The 19,274-nt window shown below is 40.6% G+C and overlaps 1 protein-coding gene across 4 annotated transcripts; it reads right to left on the minus strand.

The window, feature by feature from the left end:
* Positions 1-2,786: 2,786 nt before the first annotated feature.
* On the minus strand, positions 2,787-17,036 carry BNIP1 (BCL2 interacting protein 1). Of its 4 annotated transcripts, none has more exons than XM_048491506.1 (6): positions 16,898-17,036; positions 15,429-15,521; positions 14,351-14,442; positions 9,899-10,000; positions 9,110-9,228; positions 2,787-5,294 (listed from the first exon to the last, which is right to left on the minus strand). In XM_048491506.1, exons 1-6 carry the CDS (start codon positions 16,979-16,981, stop codon positions 5,098-5,100), a joined length of 687 nt encoding a protein of 228 aa, XP_048347463.1. In that variant the 5' UTR covers positions 16,982-17,036; the 3' UTR covers positions 2,787-5,097. The 4 variants fall into 4 exon arrangements, with proteins under 4 accessions (XP_048347463.1, XP_048347467.1, XP_048347465.1 ...); XM_048491510.1 differs by having other exon boundaries at positions 16,869-16,979; XM_048491508.1 differs by lacking the exon at positions 16,898-17,036 and adding an exon at positions 16,757-16,877.
* Positions 17,037-19,274: the final 2,238 nt, after the last annotated feature.

Here is a 19,274-nt window from a genome sequence, read left to right on the forward strand (position 1 = left end):
GTATACCAGTAGAAATGGCTGGTATTTTGTAGCACTTCTAGAACAGATTTATGAAAATAGACACTGGAAAAGGTGAAAATAAAATGGAGGCCTGGAAAGGATTAAGACTGTAATCCTGAACACAGTTCTTTGACTGTTAAGTTCTATTGCAATCAGCAGGATTTAATTCTGAGCATACTTACCTGAAAGTAATCTTGCCCCAGCACTACAAGGTTCATTTCCAAGCAACAAGAATGGAATCAAGCAGGAATGCTAATCAGTCCTGCCAAATGCTCTAACCTAAATCTACCATTACAGTTGTCCCTTCCACATCGCTAGGGTTGGAGGCGCAATGCACCCCCACCCCGCGATCTGGAAAACCACCTGACATTTTTTTGACAAGGCGACTGCCTCTGGGTGGAATCAAGTGGCAAGGCTGCAGGTTTTTCTGGTGGCCTCTGTGCAGTGGCAGCTATTGGGCTTCTCTGGGTCTGCTCTGGAGACAGAGGATGGTGGCAGTGGTGGCAGCGTCGGCCCCTTGATAATGGCGGATGTGGGGAGCTTTTCATCAGCAGCCCCCCTTGTGGTACCGGAGCCCTTTTGGGGGGGGGGTGCTCGTGTGGTGGTGGGATGTCCGGCGCCACTTGCAATAAGCCTAAACTGCAGTGTGGAAAGTCACAATGTGGAAAGGACAACTGTATTTTCATCTCATATACCAAAAGTCAGGCTAAAGAAGCCTACACACTATATGCTCTTTCAAAAACATGCATGGGCTTTGGCAAGTCTCCAAGGGCTGTGGCTCTGTCAATGGACTTTGGATCCAGGCCACTTGGGGCTGACAGTTAATGAAAGTAAACAGCAGAGGACACAAGAGTGGCCCACCTGGCTTCCTCTCTCTCTCTGTTTTCAGTGGGTTGTGCATAATTCATGGGCAAGTTTACATCTGCAGCTAGGCTATTCTCAGCTCCCAAGGATTCCAGCCAGCCTTGTCCAGTCTTCTCCCAGCTGGCACACACGCCTGGACCACTTGGCAGGCGACAGCCACCGCACACATTTGACAGTGGCATTTTTAGAAACAGGGCAGCGATGAACTCACCCTCCCATTTGGGGACAGCTACTCATTGTGGAAAGCATTTCCCTCTGGTAAGCACATTCTCCCTGTCTTCAAGCTCATTTAAACGTTATTTATATTCTTTCTCTGCATAAGTCGTTCCATTGTCTTTTAGATCAATTTAGCCAGAGGCAGAATACAGCGTGCTCTGCTTATGCCAACCATATATTTGGTGGAAATGTATTTTGCCAGCGTAAGGATCTAAGCCGGGCCATCTTATTTATGGCAAAAGGGTGTTAGTTTTTGCCAGCATATATATAACTCTGTGGCACCTAGCAGAAAGGAAACACATAGTACATTTGGTTCTGGTGGGTTTTCCGGGCTGTGTGGCAGTGGTCTGGTGGATCTTGCTCCTAACGTTTCGCCTGCATCTGTGGCTGGCATCTTCAGAGGTGTATCACAGAGGGAATTCTGTTACACAAGATCCACCAGACCACGGCCACACAGCCTGGCAAACCCACCAGAACCAGTTGAATCCGGCCATGAAACCCTTTGACAATACACAGTACATTAATTTTATTAAATGAGTGTCCCTACCAGAATTCTGTGACAGCTCCATATAGGGAACTGAATGTTATCCAGCAACTAGAGAATCACACTTGGTTTGGAGAGAAATGGTTTCAAACCATAGCTTATCAATGAACCTCCTGGCCTTGTCCTCAAGACTCTATGAGAAGTGTGCCAAGAAAAGCTGGATTCAGATTTCCATATAAATAGTTTAGTTTGACCAAATCTGCAAATGGTTTCTTCTCTAATAGGAATAGCGAGAAACTAAGAGGCTGAGGATTTCACCACTTACAAACCCTACTCAGCAGTCCCCACCCAAGCTCACCACACTTTGTAAAATTCAACTGTTGTCACCAACACACCTGGATTGACTGACTGGAAATGAAGAAACTATCCATCTCCAAGACACAAAACACAAGTTCCTGGCTTCACTGCAACTCTATGATGTAGGGCTAGGCTGAGAGATGGCTCCTGGCCATGTCTAGGGACTTCATAGCTAAGTAGAGTTTCATCTTGAGTTTCACATACCCACACCTTACGCTCCAGTCCCTTGCATCACACTATCTTGGCAGAAATGCATGCCTATGCATTGCCATAGCGCTGAATTCTGCACTGTAAAATAGAGTCTGTAAAATATACAGTCCAGATAGAACTTGTTGGTCTCAGCTCTTCAGTCAATAAAACAGGAATAATCAATGCCTACTTAATGCACCAGTTGCTAATGACAAATGAGATTAGGCTGGTAAAGAACTGAATCTGCAAGATAACCAACAGCTTCCAGTGTTACTGTAAATCCAGTGCATGTTGCCATCTACAGGAATTTTGCTTTAAGACATGACTGTTTTTCTTATGTGCTCTCAGCTGGGATGTGATAACTATGTTAAACCCAGCCGTGAAGTGTTATCCTGAGACAACAAACATGAAATCAAACTTTCAGGCTCCAGAGTAATGAATCCAGAACAGAACTGCACCTGCCCCAAGGCACTCATAAACAGATTTTTAACCTGGAAAAACCACCCCTTTCTACTCTATAGCTCCCTTGACTGCAATTACGAATGTATAAATAATCAATGTTAGGCAATCTTCACTGTGCACATTTTGAAACATTAGGCATTAGATTAACTCTGAATATCATGTAAAACAGACTCCCTTCTAATATTTAAAAAATAATTTATTGAAACTTTCCTTCATTTTAAACAATGAGAGACGATAAGCAGTTAAGCAAAAACTTAGTAACATTTAGAAAAAGAAACCCATTATCTGGGTGATAAAAATTATCTGGTAGAGCTCCTGAATGTATATTCTACGGTTAGCAACTGAGCTCTGTGAATTTGCAGTTCAGTCCTCTGCCTTCATCCAGGTAAGTGAGAAGGAGCAAGGAGGAGAGGAGGAAATAGGAAGAGAGCTGTTGTGCCTCAACTAAGCCAAGTAGATCAGTGCAACATTAGGTCACTGTGGCTGTTAGTGCATTCCAGAAAGGTGTCCCATGTGCCACTAAGCGTGTATCAGGCCTTCCTACACAATACATGTGTGTTCTGTCTCTCTCACATGCAACCACATACATTATTGGCTTCAGAATTGGTAAGAAGCTTATTAGCTGCTTGGATTTCAACCTTTTCATTAAGACTAGAACCTCTAATTAGCACTTGCAGAATTGCAATAGACTGATGGTATAAAATGCACACAGAATTAAGCACAAAGCATTCAATCTTCATGAAGCAATGTAGTACTCATATAATCAGATGTAACAATTTCCAAGAGTCCATAAAAGTCACAGAAAGGTAAAGGTATCACACTGAAAAGGGGCACAGCAAAACCTAGAACCATACATATGGAAACTGGATCTCAAAAGGCAGTGCCAGAGCCAGTGTGGTGTACTGGTTGGCAATGGACTTTAATTCTGGCACACCTGCTTCAGGAAAGTGAGGGTTCCCTCCAAGTAACAGGCTTTGCTCTATGTCCAGTGCTGATCCAAGATGGAAACATCAGGGCTCAGTTTCAGAGAGATAGCCTAAGGAATGGGATCATAAAAATCCATGGGTAACTTTCAGCAATTATTGTATGAAAAGAAATCTGGGTTCAAGAGTTATAACAATACTTTAATATTATTTCAAATACTTTGAAATAAAAACCACACATTGATGTCTTCTGGAAGGTTTTCACGACTAGGATCAACTAGCTGTTGTGAGTTTCCCAGACTATGTGGTCATGGTCTGTAGTTTTTGCTCCTAAAGTTTTGTCCACATCTATGGCTGGCATCTTCAGAGGTATGTCACAGTAAGATGGACCTCTCTCTGTGGCGCACTGTGGAATGATTGTGTGATGCGATATGTGTTTTGTCCACCTTTTTCTACTTCCATTCCTCAAGCAGGTGCCCACTATGCTTTGTGTGGCAATATGTTTGATTACTACCTGTAATGAGAGGACTTTCCTTGCCTCTTATAGAAGGATCCAGGGGCCCTAGTCTTTCCAGGCTCTTATATCAGGGCATGCTGTTTATATTTCAAGTGAAAGTAGCCAGATTGCTTGGATCGGAGCAGCCTTGAATACTGCCGCATGCCTGACAAAGTGCATTCTCTGCCAAGAGTCAATGAGGAAGATGGAGGGGGGAAAGAGGCTCTATGGTTGTCATGGGGATCCACTCCTGTGCATTTAGCTGTGCACTGATGAAGAATTGCACCTATGGGTGTAGAGAGTGCATGCCACTCACTGATTTGCACCTCATCTTATATTGGAAGGCTAATAGAAAAGGAATGAGAAAGTTTCAATAGCATTCTAAGAATTACACTTTCCTACTCAGCATTAGGCCATCAAAGCAAAAATTAGAATGAAGCAAAAGAAACTTCCCAAACTCAATTTTCAAAACAAAAATGAAAGAACAAGGACATATTCCTGCCAATACCAATTAGATTTTGATTTTGCAGCTCATCATGCTGGTCTTTCACTTCTGGAATTAACTGAAGCAAAATTTAAAAGACTGTATAAAAGAAACAGTAAGATGATGCACATTTCTCTTCCCTCTTTAATCCATTTTAAGTACGTATTTATTTTTACTTAACATAAGACTCCCTGCTCTATCTGGATCCAAGCAGAGGTTGGTGCAGGAATGTGCCTCAATGCATCTACTGCAGTCTCTTCCCACTCCCCGCATGCCTTGCTTGATTTAGATCAGCATATCTTCTGAACAGAAGAAGGAAGTGGAACATATGATCCATGCCCACATGGGATGAACATGCCACCCACCATCCAGGTTATAACTGATGCCACCACTCTTCAGAGCACCTGACCAGCTCGTTCTCTCTGAAGATCATTCTTCCTTCCTTGTTTTGGCTGTACCTGCAGATCATTGCGCTCATGCAAAGTAAGCTTACTGTTCATTTATACAGTACAAAGTCCAGTCTCCTTCGACCTTTTCTCTGTCAGAATAGTGTCAGTTACTTATCATAAATTATCTCATTTCATTTGCCTCGCATTCATGCTTTCTCCCTTCCTTGAGAATTTCACAAAAAGGGAAACAGTCTCTTCTTCAGGATGTAAAGCACTGTGGCCAAAAACAAAGCAAGTGCAAGAAAGATGAGCAGTTTATCTGTCAATTCTCTGCGATTGTATTTTGTAATGAGTTTTCGTCCCAGCTGTATTGTTCCAGACATGGATTTAAATTCCTCGTTTGCATCTAGGATAGTTCGTGAAGAATTCACTGAAAGAGAATACATACAATTTCAGCTCAAAGTATTTCAGATAATCTGGCAAACAAGCAAGCAAACAAACAAACAGACTTTGAGAATTATGTTTGAATGCCGTACAGAGAAATACAACATACAGCACAACAGACAAATTGGCCCAAAGGCAAGGTAGTAAGCTTCAGAACTTCTCAAGCCAAGGAAAGCTGAAAATACTTCAGCTGAGTGTACTTTTGTTTCCTCCTGAGGGCCACCTTAGGGCTCAAATGACATTTTGCTGGCCCATTCTTACAGGACAAAAAAGAGAGTAGGTAAAAACAATGATTGAATTTGGTTATGACAACCACATCTACTTGTCAACATTAAAAATCTCACCTGAGCCAAATCAGAACAGTAAAATGAGGTGGAATAATGTCAAGTGACTAAATAGAAAAGAAATAATTGACCAAAGTATACTGAGTATCAATAGTTTGCTAGTTGTTCTACAAAACACAAGGGTAGATCCTATCTCATTCAAGCAGAAGGGTGCTCACAGAAGCAAATGTTCCTGCTTCCTCTGAGGTTGGCAGACCCCTGGGAGAAATGGGGCAGTTTACTGTGGGAAACTGGTGAACATCACTCCCTTTCTCTTGTTTCTAATTTAAAGTTGAGTATCATGCCTCTCAATTAAAAAGTACACATTTCTCTGTTTTAGCCCCACCCCTTCCCTCCTTGAGAAAGTGCATCTAAGAGGAAATCCTGTGAAGAGCTTCTGTTTTAAACCTTTCCGTCTCAGCTTCCCATCAGTGAAGCATCCGAAGGTACCCTCCCCCCACTTCTGCTGGAGAAGGTTATTGCTGGACACTTTCATACGCTTATGTGAAAATTAAAAAAATCCTCAAGTCAAAATGTTTCAAGTGAGCATCTAAAAAATTGGTCAATTTATGAATAGTTGGCCTGCAAAAGATCTTTTAGGTTGCTGATTTGAGGGATTAATATCTGAAGGCAGTTTTCAGTCCAGGAGGTTGAAGAAAACAGAAAACTGCATTAGTTGACGCATTTTTTCCATCTCCCCTCACAAAGCAAGGGCACATAGTTGACTGCTAAATGATACACAAACAGTTAATGTTGTCAGCAGATTTAATGTACATTTTCATGCTAAGAGAAACTATCAGCACAAATTCTGACACTCAGGACTACGAATCTTTTGGAAAAATGCTGAAACATTTGGACTGGAATTTCATGACAGGCACTGTCGGAGTTTTAAGATTTGGGGGGATGGTTTATGCCATTAATTGTCATTTGGCAATCATATGGCCCTAAAATGTGTTACAATTTGCCTACAGCCCCTAAGATTACATAAGTTAGAAAAAGAGTTAAAACGACGTGCATTAGGATGTAAGAATTGAATCATCTGGTTTATTATTCATAATGAAGCAAGATGGAGGCATGGATAAAAATAACAAAAATAGTAAATTCTGGTGTCTTACCTATTCCAACCAGTCCTGAATTTCCTGGTGAGGCTTCATATGCACATATATTTGCACTAATTTCTAACACTTAAGCTATGACAATTCTATTGTACAAACCCCTCTCCAATCTAACTTACGAATACTTTGGATTTATTGTTGCAAAGTGGATTTTCTATATAACCCAGTGATTATTAACAAACATATTTTCCTTTGTTTACTAATTCAAAATGGGTGATGACAAGGCCTTACTTGCCTGGAGGGCATGCTGAGCAAACTGAGTATGCATCCTAAAACTCTCCCATCCCAGAATCCTTGGCGGTCTGACTGACATGCAGGGTATAACGTGGTATCCCATGTCTCCTCAGTCACACACACACACACATACACACACACACACACACACACACACACACACACACACACACACACACACACACACACAGAGAGAGAGAGAGAGAGAGAGAGAGAGAGAGAGAGAGAGAGTTTGCCTCTTACACACACAAGTACCTGCCAACTGCCTGTGCCTTGAAGGAACATTTTCCCTCCAAAATTTTTGATAGAATAGCTTTGACTGAGCAACTTTTTATTGTCAGAGCAAATTTTTTTAGTAAAGTGGAGAGGATTTTTAAGAGTTCATAGTTCTCTTTCAATTTTCCCTCATATATATATATATATATTTTTTTTTCCCTCATATATATATATATTTTTTTTTTTTATAAGAAGAATCCTTTACTGAACTCTGCCCATTCTGGCACTTAATACAGAGAAGTACAGCCCACTCTGAACTGGCCCTCCGCTTCCAGAGAACAGAGTTACTGTTCACTCTGACTCTTACAACAGAATTCCTTTTTGTTTCAGAACTCCCTGTCCTTAGGCTTTATAATGCTGTGTAGCTCTCACAGCCAATCATGTGGAGTTCCAAATTAACCTTTCGAGCTCTGAACGTTCCACTGACTGTATAAGCCTACGTGCTTGTATACATTACATAGGAGTTCCTTAGATGATGTGGCAAATGGGTGCCTAAAGTTTGACTATCATTATGTCAGATGTATCTGTATTTCAGACAGTGTGTTACCAAACACAGCAATAATCTGGGGCATCTCTAAATCAGAAGCAGGCACTTTTCTCCATTAATTTTAAAAAACACATATTGCCATTTATACAAAACACAGATTGAAGTCTAATTCTGAAGACCTACAGGACTAAGTTTGAAACCCCGCATCCACAAGGTGCCCGGCACTTGCAAAGAGACACAGAAATATAAAACACATGGTGGTGTACCACGTCAACTATGAAAACTGCATGTTCGTTTAGAATGTTAAATATGAGGGGACAAAGTTCAATCGTAGATCATATGATATGAATGCAGACATTCCTAGGGTTTCAATTCTTTGAAACAATTTCATGTAACAGGGCTAAGACCTCAGCCTGAGCTGAGTTTGAGTAGAAAGAACTGGGTTAGATTGTGCCTGACCAATAACACAAATTCAAGTATTCATACATATTCCCATCAGTCTTTTCCACATACTATTGCTGTGCGTGTTTTAAGAGAAAAGCCACATTTGAAATGTGTGCACCTTTCATAACTGATGTGGTATTCATACGTTTAACACTTCATACCCCAATATCAAAGTATATACTATTTGAAAAAATGTATTACTACTACAAGATTGACATAATAGCACGGAGCTGACAAGCTGTGTTTCTAGTCAGTATTCATACCTAATATAATTACTAACATTTCTTACTCCACATTTGGATTGTAACATTCAGAGTGGAACAAAGTACTGCAATCGGACTAACACTTTACTCCAAATGAAAGGAGTGGTGACAAACTGCAGCTCAGACAGCTAAGTGAACAATGACCCTATTACCAGCTCCTAAAGTTAAGAATAATTATCCAGCTCTCACCAAAATAGCATAGGTTTTAAAATTATTAGATCTTTGAACAATTGCATAATTCTGGATTCTTTTGGGGAGCTTATGCAGCCATGCCAGCTGCAGCACAAACCCACTAAACATGACTAACCAACTTAGCATAATTTAAGTCAAGCTAATACAAGACACAGAATATAGGATGAATTTACCCCATGAGGGTCTTTAACTCTTCCCCCCCTCTCCCCCCCAAAATTAAGATGATTTAACTTCACACAGGTTGGAAGTGAGCACAATAGATGTTAAGATTTTATCTACAAAAAGTGCCTGTACTCCGTGTTGGGTTTCCCAGACTATACCATGGTCATGCCCAATTGTTCTGTTTCCTGTGCCTTTGAAGTATACCCTACAAACTAAATGTCATTCCTCTTATCAACACATTGCCCTGGCCTTATCGATACAATGGCAATTTGCCACTCAATAGATAAAGATGATGGTTTACTTACCTAGGGTCTGCATAGCCTCCTCACTTTGCCGGACTTGCTGAGACATCATCCTGCTAATACCCATCAAGCTCTCAGTGATGTTACTGGCCCCCTCAGCCAAGCTTTCCTTAGTAGCTTTTCTAAAAGTAAGCAGAAAATAAGCTAGCACAAAATAAATCTATATTCCCAATTAGTGAAATTAGTGAAAATACTCCAATTAGTGAAAATACTCCAAAAGCCCCGGGGAACACAAAAGTGGGACTAATCAAAGCAGCATGCAGAGAGCAAGAGCTGGGAATGGTAAGGACGAACATCAGCTGCTTGGGTCTCTGCAAGTTTGTCAAAACAGTTCTACAAACGATGATAGAGGGAAAAGGAAAATCCAAGCAGCTGAGGAAACAGGACGAAGGACGAACCTATGAAGTAGAGCTTGACAGCAAACAGTCTGGAAAGTTTGAAGGTACAACATTTGGGAACCAAGTTGTCCAGCCACAAAGGAATGATTATGTTCCCCATTACCCCCTAACATTGTACTTGTAGAAGTAAGCCTCATTTTTCTAAAACTGCCTTCTGTACAATCAGCTCCAAGTTTAACGTTATATAAGTAATAAATATTGTTATGAGAGTCAAGATATAGGGTGTTGGACTAAGACCAAAGAGATCAGGTTTCAAATCCCCGCTCAGTCACTACAGCACACTGAGTTAGTCGCTTTGACTTCATTAGGTAGTTCAGGAAAAAAATGGAAGAGGAGAGAATTATGTAAGCTGCTCTGAACTCGCCAAGTGAAATGTAATGAAGATTATTATTACCTTTGCCTTAGAGGGTCTCCTCCTCGCAATAATTCATCTTTCTCAGCATTGTCAATGGCAATTTTGCAAGCTAGATTCGCTTTCCTCCATGCTGCCTGATTGCTGAAACCATTAATATACTGCGATTTTTAAAACATTTTAAAGGTTACTATTATTTAATCACAACAAATGCATAAACTATATACTGTTTTAATCATATCCAAAATACAATCCATCTCCAATACTCCCAAAACAGATAACTTACCTCGTGAACAAAACCACCACCAAGTATCGAGTTTACATATTTTATAAGTCATAAAAGACTTGCTGCTCACATCACTAACCCTCACTTAAATTAAATCAAATATCTCACTTATTTTAAAACTAACTTCCATCCAGCTCAAAAAACCTTTTATTCCCCTCACTTTTCACAGCCAATACCTACACAATCATTATTATAATTCTGTACAATAGATTTTACCCAGTCTAGTTTAAATTCATTAATAGGGTTTTTTTATTTTGCCAATTTTAAAAATTCTAGAACTATGATTTGCCATTCATGTATAAATCAGAATATCTGGTAATTTCCAGTTTCTTGTCCAGATAATTTCCACTGCTGTGGATAAAGATCTAAATAACTCCACATATTTTTATCACTTTGCATATTCACATCTTTTCTTGAAATATTTTTGAGATTTCTCTATGGATTTGTAATCAATATAGTTTTGCTCTTTTACAGGTTCATTATTCATGATATAAAATACTTGTCACCTCTCTACATTTCCAACATTTATGTGATCCTCCTTTCTTTTTAGATAATTTATAGGAGGTCATATACTAGCAATAGTACATTTTATTTTAAAAATTCCTTAATATAATGACTTCTGGTGAAACATAAACCTTCTGTTCACATCTTCTGCCAAGTTTCCAGCATTATATTGTGTCCTAAATATACTGTGATTTGGACAGAAACACCTTCAAAGAGTGTACTAGCCACGGAGCAACTGAGATAACTGAAGATACATGCAGGCAGAATTCATTATTATTTCACATGATAATCAATTTTCATGACCGCATGCACTGCAACAACACTGTATTAATTGGTATATAGTGCATTTCTCTTACTGGTCATAAGAGCATAAGAACAAGCCTGCTGGATCAGACCAGAGTCCATCTAGTCCAGAACTCTGCTACTCGCAGTGGCCCACCAGATACCTTTGGGAGCTCACATGCAGGAGGTGAAAGCAATGGCCTTCTGCTGATGCTGCTCCCGAGCACCTGGTCTGCTAAGGCATTTGCAATCTCAGATCAAGGAGGATCAAGATTAGTAGCCATACATCGACTTCTCCTCCATAAATCTATCCAGGCCCTTTTTAAAACTATCCAGGTTAGTGGCCATCACCACCTCCTGTGGCAGGATATTCCAAACATCAATCACGCGTTGCGTGAAGAAGTGTTTCCTTTTATTAGTCCTAATTCTTCCCCCCAGCATTTTCAATGGATGCCCCCTGGTTCTAGTATTGTGAGAAAGAGAGAACAATTTCTCTCTATCAACTTTTTCTACCCCATGCATAATTTTGTAGACTTCAATCATATCCCCCAATCATATCAATCATCTCCTCTCCAAACTAAAGAGTCCCAAACGCTGCAGCCTCTCCTCTTAAGGAAGGTGCTCCAATCCTTCAATCATCCTCGTTGCCCTTCTCTGTGCTTTTTCTATCTCCTCAATATCCTTTTTGAGATGTGGCGACCAGAACTGAACACAATACTCCAAGTGTGGTCGCACCACTGCTTTATATAAGGGCATGACAATCTTTGCCATTTTATTATCAATTCCTTTCCTAATTATCCCCAGCATAGAATTTGCCTTTTTCACAGCTGCCATGCATTGAGTTGACATTCGCATGGAACTATCAATTAAGATGCCCAAATTGGTTTCCTGGTCTGTGACTGATAGCACTGACCCCTGTAGCGTGTATGTGAAGTTTGGATTATTTGCCCCTGGATGCATCACTTTACATTTTGCTATATTGAACTGCATTTGCCATTTCTCAGCCCACTCATAGAATTTATCAAGGTCCGCTTGGAGCTCTTTGCAATCCTTTGTGGTTCTCACCACCCTACATAATTTGGTATCATCTGCAAACTTTGCCACCACGCTACCCACTCCTATTTCCAGGTCATTTATGAATAGGTTAAAGAGCACTGGTCCCAAAAAGGATCCTTGGGGGACACCACTCCTTACATCTCTCCATTGTGAGAACTTCCCATTTACACCCACCCTTTGCTTCCTGTTTCTCAACCAGTTTTTAATCCATAGGAGGACTTCCCCTCTTATTCCTTCATTGCTGAGTTTTCTCAATTGTCTCTGGTGAGGAACTTTCTCAAAAGCCTTTTGGAAATCCAAGTCAACAATGTCCACTGGTTCCCCCTTATCCACATGCCTGTTTACATGCTCAAAGAATTGTGAGTTCTTCCCATTTACACCCACCCTTTGCTTCCTGTTTCTCAACCAGTTTTTAATCCATAGGAGGACTTCCCCTCTTATTCCTCCATTGCTGAGTTTTCTCAATTGTCTCTGGTGAGGAACTTTCTCAAAAGCCTTTTGGAAATCCAAGTCGACAATGTCCACTGGTTCCCCCTTATCCACATGCCTGTTTACATGCTCAAAGAACTCTAGTAAGTTTGTAAGACAGGACTTGCCTCTGCAAAAGCCATGCTGACTCTTCCTCAGCAGGTCTTGCTTTTGTACATGTTTTATAATTTTGTCGTTAATTTTTGTCATTTTTGTCATATTTTTTGTGTGTGCAGTATGTGGAATAAAAAACAAGGGCACAATCCAGTTGATAATCAAGCACTTCTGAGTCTCATTCATTGGAATGGGAGTTATATAAGCTTATGGCTAATTCAAAACAATAAAGGCAAATATAAAATAGATATTCTACATGTTACATATACCCAGTACTAAAGTGCGGGAAAAATGTTTTAGGAACAGCAATGAAAGAATAAAATTGTTCCCCTTAAATAGGATGAAAGGGGCATGGCTCTGAGGGAGAGCATCTTCACACTATTTCTATAATTTTTTTTGTTAACAATTACTATGAAGATTTTCATTAACATGCATCTAGACCAGCCAAAAGGAGATAGAGTTTACAAACTATCAAATTTTGTACAGAAAGATAACCACAAGAAATCTGAGACAGGGTGTTAATTTTGAAAAAATCATAGCAAACTGAAAACAGCAGATCAAAGTGTGTTTCACTTATGAGCCATTTTTAAACACTACTCATCTACAGGAGTTTCTTGGCAGAAACAAAGCAATGGCTACAAACATAAGGTTAGTGTACCAGTCCAATGGTGACATTAGCTCTGCTTATGAATCTGCTGAAACACCATATGTCCCTACTCGGCCTCTGCGCTTGGCAGAGGCCAATTTGCTGGTGGTTCCCAGCCCCTCAACGATGCGGCTGGCCTCCACGCGGGCCAGGGCCTTTAAGGCTCTGGCCCCGGCCTGGTGGAACACTCTTCCTCCAGCTGTCCGGGCCCTGCAGGATCTTGGTGAGTTCCGCAGAGCCTGCAAGACTGAGTTGTTCCACCAGGCCTTTGGAGAGTCCAGCCGCTGAGTATGGTGCCCCCTCTCTGCTCTTTACATCTGGGTAGCCCTCCTATGGAGGGTGTTAGCCGTTCCCCTCTTTTTGGGCGAGGGTTTTAAATATGGGTTTACTGGACGCCTTTTATTTTATTGTATTAACCGCTGTTTAATGGAATTTTAGTAAGTTTTAATGCCTATTTTAGATGGAGCCTTTGTAATTTGTTATTGTGTATTTGTATAGTTTGCTCCCCTGTTTGGTACAGTATTGATTTTGTGTTGTACACCGCCAGGAGCCCCTCGGGGATAGGGCGGTATAAAAATCTAAGAAACAAATAAATAAATAACATAATTTCATGGGGACATAGTTTTGTTTTGATAAAACTGTACTGTGCTCTGTATAATGAATGACTTTTAGAAAAATCTATGAGACTGTCTCTTCGTGTCTAGCTGTACTTCTTTGTACATTGATGAAAAAATTACAGTGAAAATGATGGATATCCTCAATAAATTTGGAAAGGAGAATTACATCTACTTGCAAGCAGGACATAAATGGAAATCTGAAGAAGTGGGAGGCTATATGAACTATAAAACGGGCACACAATTTCAGGGTCCTGTCAATACCAGCACTATTTCATATCATTGTTGTGGATATAACAGTTTGGACTTTTGAATGTCTACTCGCATTTAATTTGTGTTTTTGCAAAATATATGTTGAACTTACTGGTGTGAATTTTTACTACTATGTTGGATTTATTAAATAGTATATTTAGAGTTTGCACTTCTGTGTTCACAAGATTTACTATCTTGTGTCAGTTTACAATGCAGCCTGTTATAGTTCTGATGGTTTTTGGACAACAAACAATACTCGCCATTCAACTTACCTGAGCATTTGCTTTTTATGGTTCTCTACTTCTAGAAGCATAGTCTGCTTTTCTGATTCTTTATCTTGTTCCTTAGCCATCTGTTCAAGCTCCTAAACATACCCAGATTAAAAACTTGGATTATTATTAATATCTTGAATCACTTCTGTATCACTTCTCAAAGGAGTTGACCTGAATAGTGCTATTCAGTCACAGAAAATCAGTTTTGTTCTTTGGCTGGTTGTCTGCCAAAATAAATCCTAGCTCAAGAATCGTTTCTTGTGTTGCATATCAAGTATTATACACGTGCTCAAAGGAATGTCATGCTTCAAATGGGTGGAATCAGGTGATTCAATAGATGCATCTTTCACATGTAAGCAGACACTATAGAAGCTGTCAGCATATTAAGATGTATGAATTTCTCATCCGGAATTCAGTAACAGCTGCTTCCTCTGCTTTGCAAAGTCTTTGGATAAGAAGCTTAGACATTTTAGTTCATTCTTAAATTGAATGACGTGTAAGCTCATATATTTTAGCTGCATTTACCTATGTCAGTACTGCCTGCATTTTTCTAATAAATTGTTATCTATCATCTAATTAATTATTACAATGCTTTAAAATACATTTTAATTGAAACACTGAGTAGTTACTGGCTAGGGAATACAAGATTTTCACACTAAACCTGGAATAAATAAATACATTTTATATAAATCATATTTATTTATTTACACTGGGTTCTGTGTAAAGTGAATGTTAGAAGCAACATTTACTTATTGTACAATATGATTATTAGTATTTAGTATGCTGTTTTAATTCAGCCAAAAAGACTTATTTCCATGTGGCTGTTTTGAGGTAATATACTTTCATAAGCAGGTCTGTGAGATTTGCTTGGTGTAAGGTCACAAACTGTAGAATTTCAATCAGTTTTAATAAAAAAGATAAAGTGTATACTGTTGATTAATGTGAAATGTGTAAGATATGTTATTGTTGATATCCTTGTGAGATACGCTGGTATACTTCAAATGGAATATTGCTGGCTTTCACTATGGCCAACTATAACTAAAATTCTCATTTACCTTGTTTTAGCAATATTCCTCACCTGTATTCTAAGCCGCAATTGCTGAAATTTTTCCTTCACCTTGGCATTCAGTTCTGTAAGTTTACTCACAGGGCCCATGCAGTCCCGGATATCCTGAAACAAGCAACATACGGAACAAACATATTTTTGTACTGAAGTTATTTTAGATAGACTGATTATTATTATTCTCAAAATGACTGATTCTCAAAATGTAGCTTCACTCTCTGAAAGAATGTTCACTGAACCAACAGAACATTTAAAAAACAACAATTGTTATTCCATTAATGAAAATAAAATGTTTGTTAAAAAACAGCAATCATCCCTAAAGTTCCATTTTCTACCTGAAATAGATTACAATGAAAATCCATGGAGACCTACTAGAATATTGTGTTTATTTGACTTGGCTGTTGGGAGGTCTGTCTGGGTGATTTTTATCTTTCTGCCCTCCTAGGCAAAGAATCACTGCATTTAGTCCACTCTCTACCTACGGTGGTTGACAGTCAGAGCACACTAGTGTTTTCTACAAGCAATGTAGAATTACTGCTAAAGCTTGTTCTTATGTTTAAAAACTTGTACAAAGAATATGCCTCCATGTAGTAGGTGACATTCTGATATACATGTAAGCATATAAAATCAGTGAATTTACATTTACTATGAAATTGTATAGCTGATCACTTTTTAGAATCAAATAACTACACAGCAGTTCACACATATTGACTTCAATGGACTCAGTAGAGAAAAACTCTGCTTAGACTGCACTGTAAGCAGCATATCAGTGTTCCCCCCTGAATGGTTTTAGTAGCATGTGTACTGGTTGCTCATTATTTCTGTATTAAAAGAAGCTACAATTTAGCACACAGTCTTACGCAAAACTGTCAGTTTCAGTAGAAGTAACTCATTCCCCAAGGCCAAAAAGTTGTAGTCATGCCAGAGAATGCCCTGTTACAAATCCATAGGGCAATTTTTTTCAGAAATAAATGTACTGCACTGAAAAGATACAGTGCAGCAGCGTTTGGTCTGTCCTTGCTAACCACAGGAGCGGGCAGACGGAGAAAACTCAAACAAGGGGCAGAAGCATACATAAAACATCTCAGGGCCGCGTGTGATTTTCGTATCCAACAACACGTGGAGGGGAGTGGTAAAAGCGGACGCGACCCTTCACCGCCAAGCTGCAAGCACAGCTGCCACATCAGCATCCCAAAGAGGTGCTCTGAAGGGGGGATTTCACGCCCAGCGCATCTTTTCTTAGCAGGGCAGAGCAGTGTTTAACGAACACCGAAGGGGGCGGAGGTGCCTCTCATGATCTGCCGCCAACAGCTGAGAAGAGGAGCCGACCGAAAAAGACGAACCGGGGCAAAAGGGACGTTCCTCCTTTACCCTCTCCTGGCAGATGTTTCAAGGAGGATCGTCCGTCACGCTGCAACGATCCCGGGAGTCGCGAGCCACGTGTCATTTACTGACCGAAGAGGGAAGAGCAAGGGTGGGCCCACCTGCACTGCTGCTTTAATCTCGAGGTCAAATTTGACAATCTCCTGGTTGCAAATTCGAACTGGCACGTCCGCGGCGGCCGCCATCTTGGAACTAGCTACGGCAAGCGAAAAGAGCGGAGAGCGCCTTTCGACACGCCCACAAGAGCCGAAGCCAATGGTGTCCTTTTCCGAAGGGAAGATGGGTCGAGGATAAAAGGGGCGGGGCCTTCCTTCTTCCTGGTCCAATCTCGTGTAACCTGGAGTGCAATGCTTAGGGGTGGCGGGACGCTATTGGACTCGCAAGGTCAAGTGAGTCCTCGTGCTACAAGTGCAAGTACTAATACCTCTATTGGCATAAAATTAAAATATACAAGTAGACAGAAAGATTTGTAGGATAAAATGGTAATAGTTGCGATTAAAATTGATGTTATAAAAAGATAAAATTAGTGATTATATTATAATTTATAAGGTCTTCACTTTTTAAAACATTTAAGATTTAATAATTAAATTTCTCATTAAAATCTGTGAGGAGTCCTCTTGTTAAGAATCAAGCCAAGTAACAATTACAATGCTCCATAAGGGAGATGGATTGAACATTGAGATTTTATACATTTTTTTAATTTGCTTTATTTTTAGCCTGCCTTTTTCATTGAGTTCAGGCAGAATATGTGGTGAAAAACCGTATGATTGAATAAAGTGAAGGTTTAATAAACAGAGCAGTGACACTAAGATTACAAAATTTAGAAGCAGGGCAAAAGATTATCAGATGTCAAGCAATTCAGAAAATCAAGTTACAAAAGCAGAAAACAATGCAGTTTGAACAAGAGAATATATATGAAAAGATGGTATATATACGGTAGGCCTGTTAGCTTTATAAAGATGTCTTCCTGAACCATTCTGTTACACCCTTGATGTACATTTTTTATATAAAAATGCCCCCCTGAACAAGTCTATTTTACAGTTTGTGGAATAGCAGAAGTGTGAAACGTCTTCTTTACTTCCTCAGGCCCCAGGGATAAGACTGACATAAGTCTGCCCCCTGAGTCCTTTTGTGCTGGGAATGCCCACTTTTGCAGGTGCACAGTTATGCCTGCCAAAACCATGGCGCAGCCCATTGGGCCCAATACTAAATACCCCGCATGGGCGGAATATGGCGGCCTGGGGACAGCAAAAACGCCTCCCCTGGCCGCCATTCGCACAGGGGGCCGAGCTGGCGTTTTCAGAGTGCGCTGGGAAGCGCACCGCACGGCAGCGGCTTCCCAGCGCTCCCCCCCCCCCCCACCTTCACTCACCTGCTCTCCGGCCCTCCGGCACGTCGCCGGGGCCTGGGGATACGCCCCCCTGCTCTGCGACACAGAAGCAGGCGTGCAGGGCAGGGGAGGCGTATCCCCAGGCCCCAGCGACGCACCGGAGAGCAGGTGAGTCGACCGGGCGACGGCGCCCAGCAGCGCTGTCTTCCCGGTTCTTTCTGGGACCGTCCATGTGGACGGTCCCAGCGTCGTCAGGTCGGGGTCAGAAACGCCGACCCAAGCCCTTCCGCCTCCATGCGGAAAGGGCCTAAGAATCTCAACAGAATGCAGTAGTTGTATTTCTCTACTATGCAGCCATATTGCATCATACAACTATATTTAAAATCATGTGTGTTTGAAATCATGAGCAAATGCATTGTTAGACAGTGCTTAAAACAATTTTAAACCAGCACAGGAAGCAATTGGAGCCACACTTGAAATAGTCAGGCATATTTTTTTAAGCCCACAGGTTCTTATAGGTTCTTGGAAGTAAGTTCCCTTGAAGTCTTTTGGATTTATTTCCAAGCAAGAAAACAGATTATCAGGGGCTATTACTTGGGAACCTTTCTAATGGTCAGAAATATTCAGGGAATGGAAATGGTGGCTACAAAAAAAATTCAGTATTGTAAGGATGAGTCACTCGTGACCGAGATAATTCATGCCACAGTATTCCCTATTACTATGTAGGTGTGTGAAAGTTGGGCAGTGATGAAAGCTGACAGGAAGAAAGTGTGGTATTGGAGGAGAGTTTTATGAATACTATGGACAGCTAAGAAGTGGGTTCTAGATCAAATCAAACTTCAACTGTCCCTAGAAGCTAAAACAGCTAAACTGAGGCTATCATACTTTTGTCTCTTTGTGAGAAAACAAGAGTCACTGGAAAAGACAATAAATATAGGAAAAGTTGAAGGCAGCAGAAATAGAGGAAGATCCAACATGAGATGGTTGACTCAGTCAAGGATGCCATGACCCTCAGTTTATAAGAAAGACCTGAGAAAGGCTATTAATAGGATGTTTTGGAGGTCATTAATTCATAGGGTTGTCATGAGTTACTTGATGGCACTGAAGTGCAACCTAGGGGTGCCAGTGCAGCCATGGTGCTATTGCAG

The sequence above is a fragment of the Sphaerodactylus townsendi genome, linkage group LG03, assembly GCF_021028975.2.
Source record: "Sphaerodactylus townsendi isolate TG3544 linkage group LG03, MPM_Stown_v2.3, whole genome shotgun sequence".
Taxonomy (NCBI): Eukaryota; Metazoa; Chordata; class Lepidosauria; order Squamata; family Sphaerodactylidae; genus Sphaerodactylus; species Sphaerodactylus townsendi.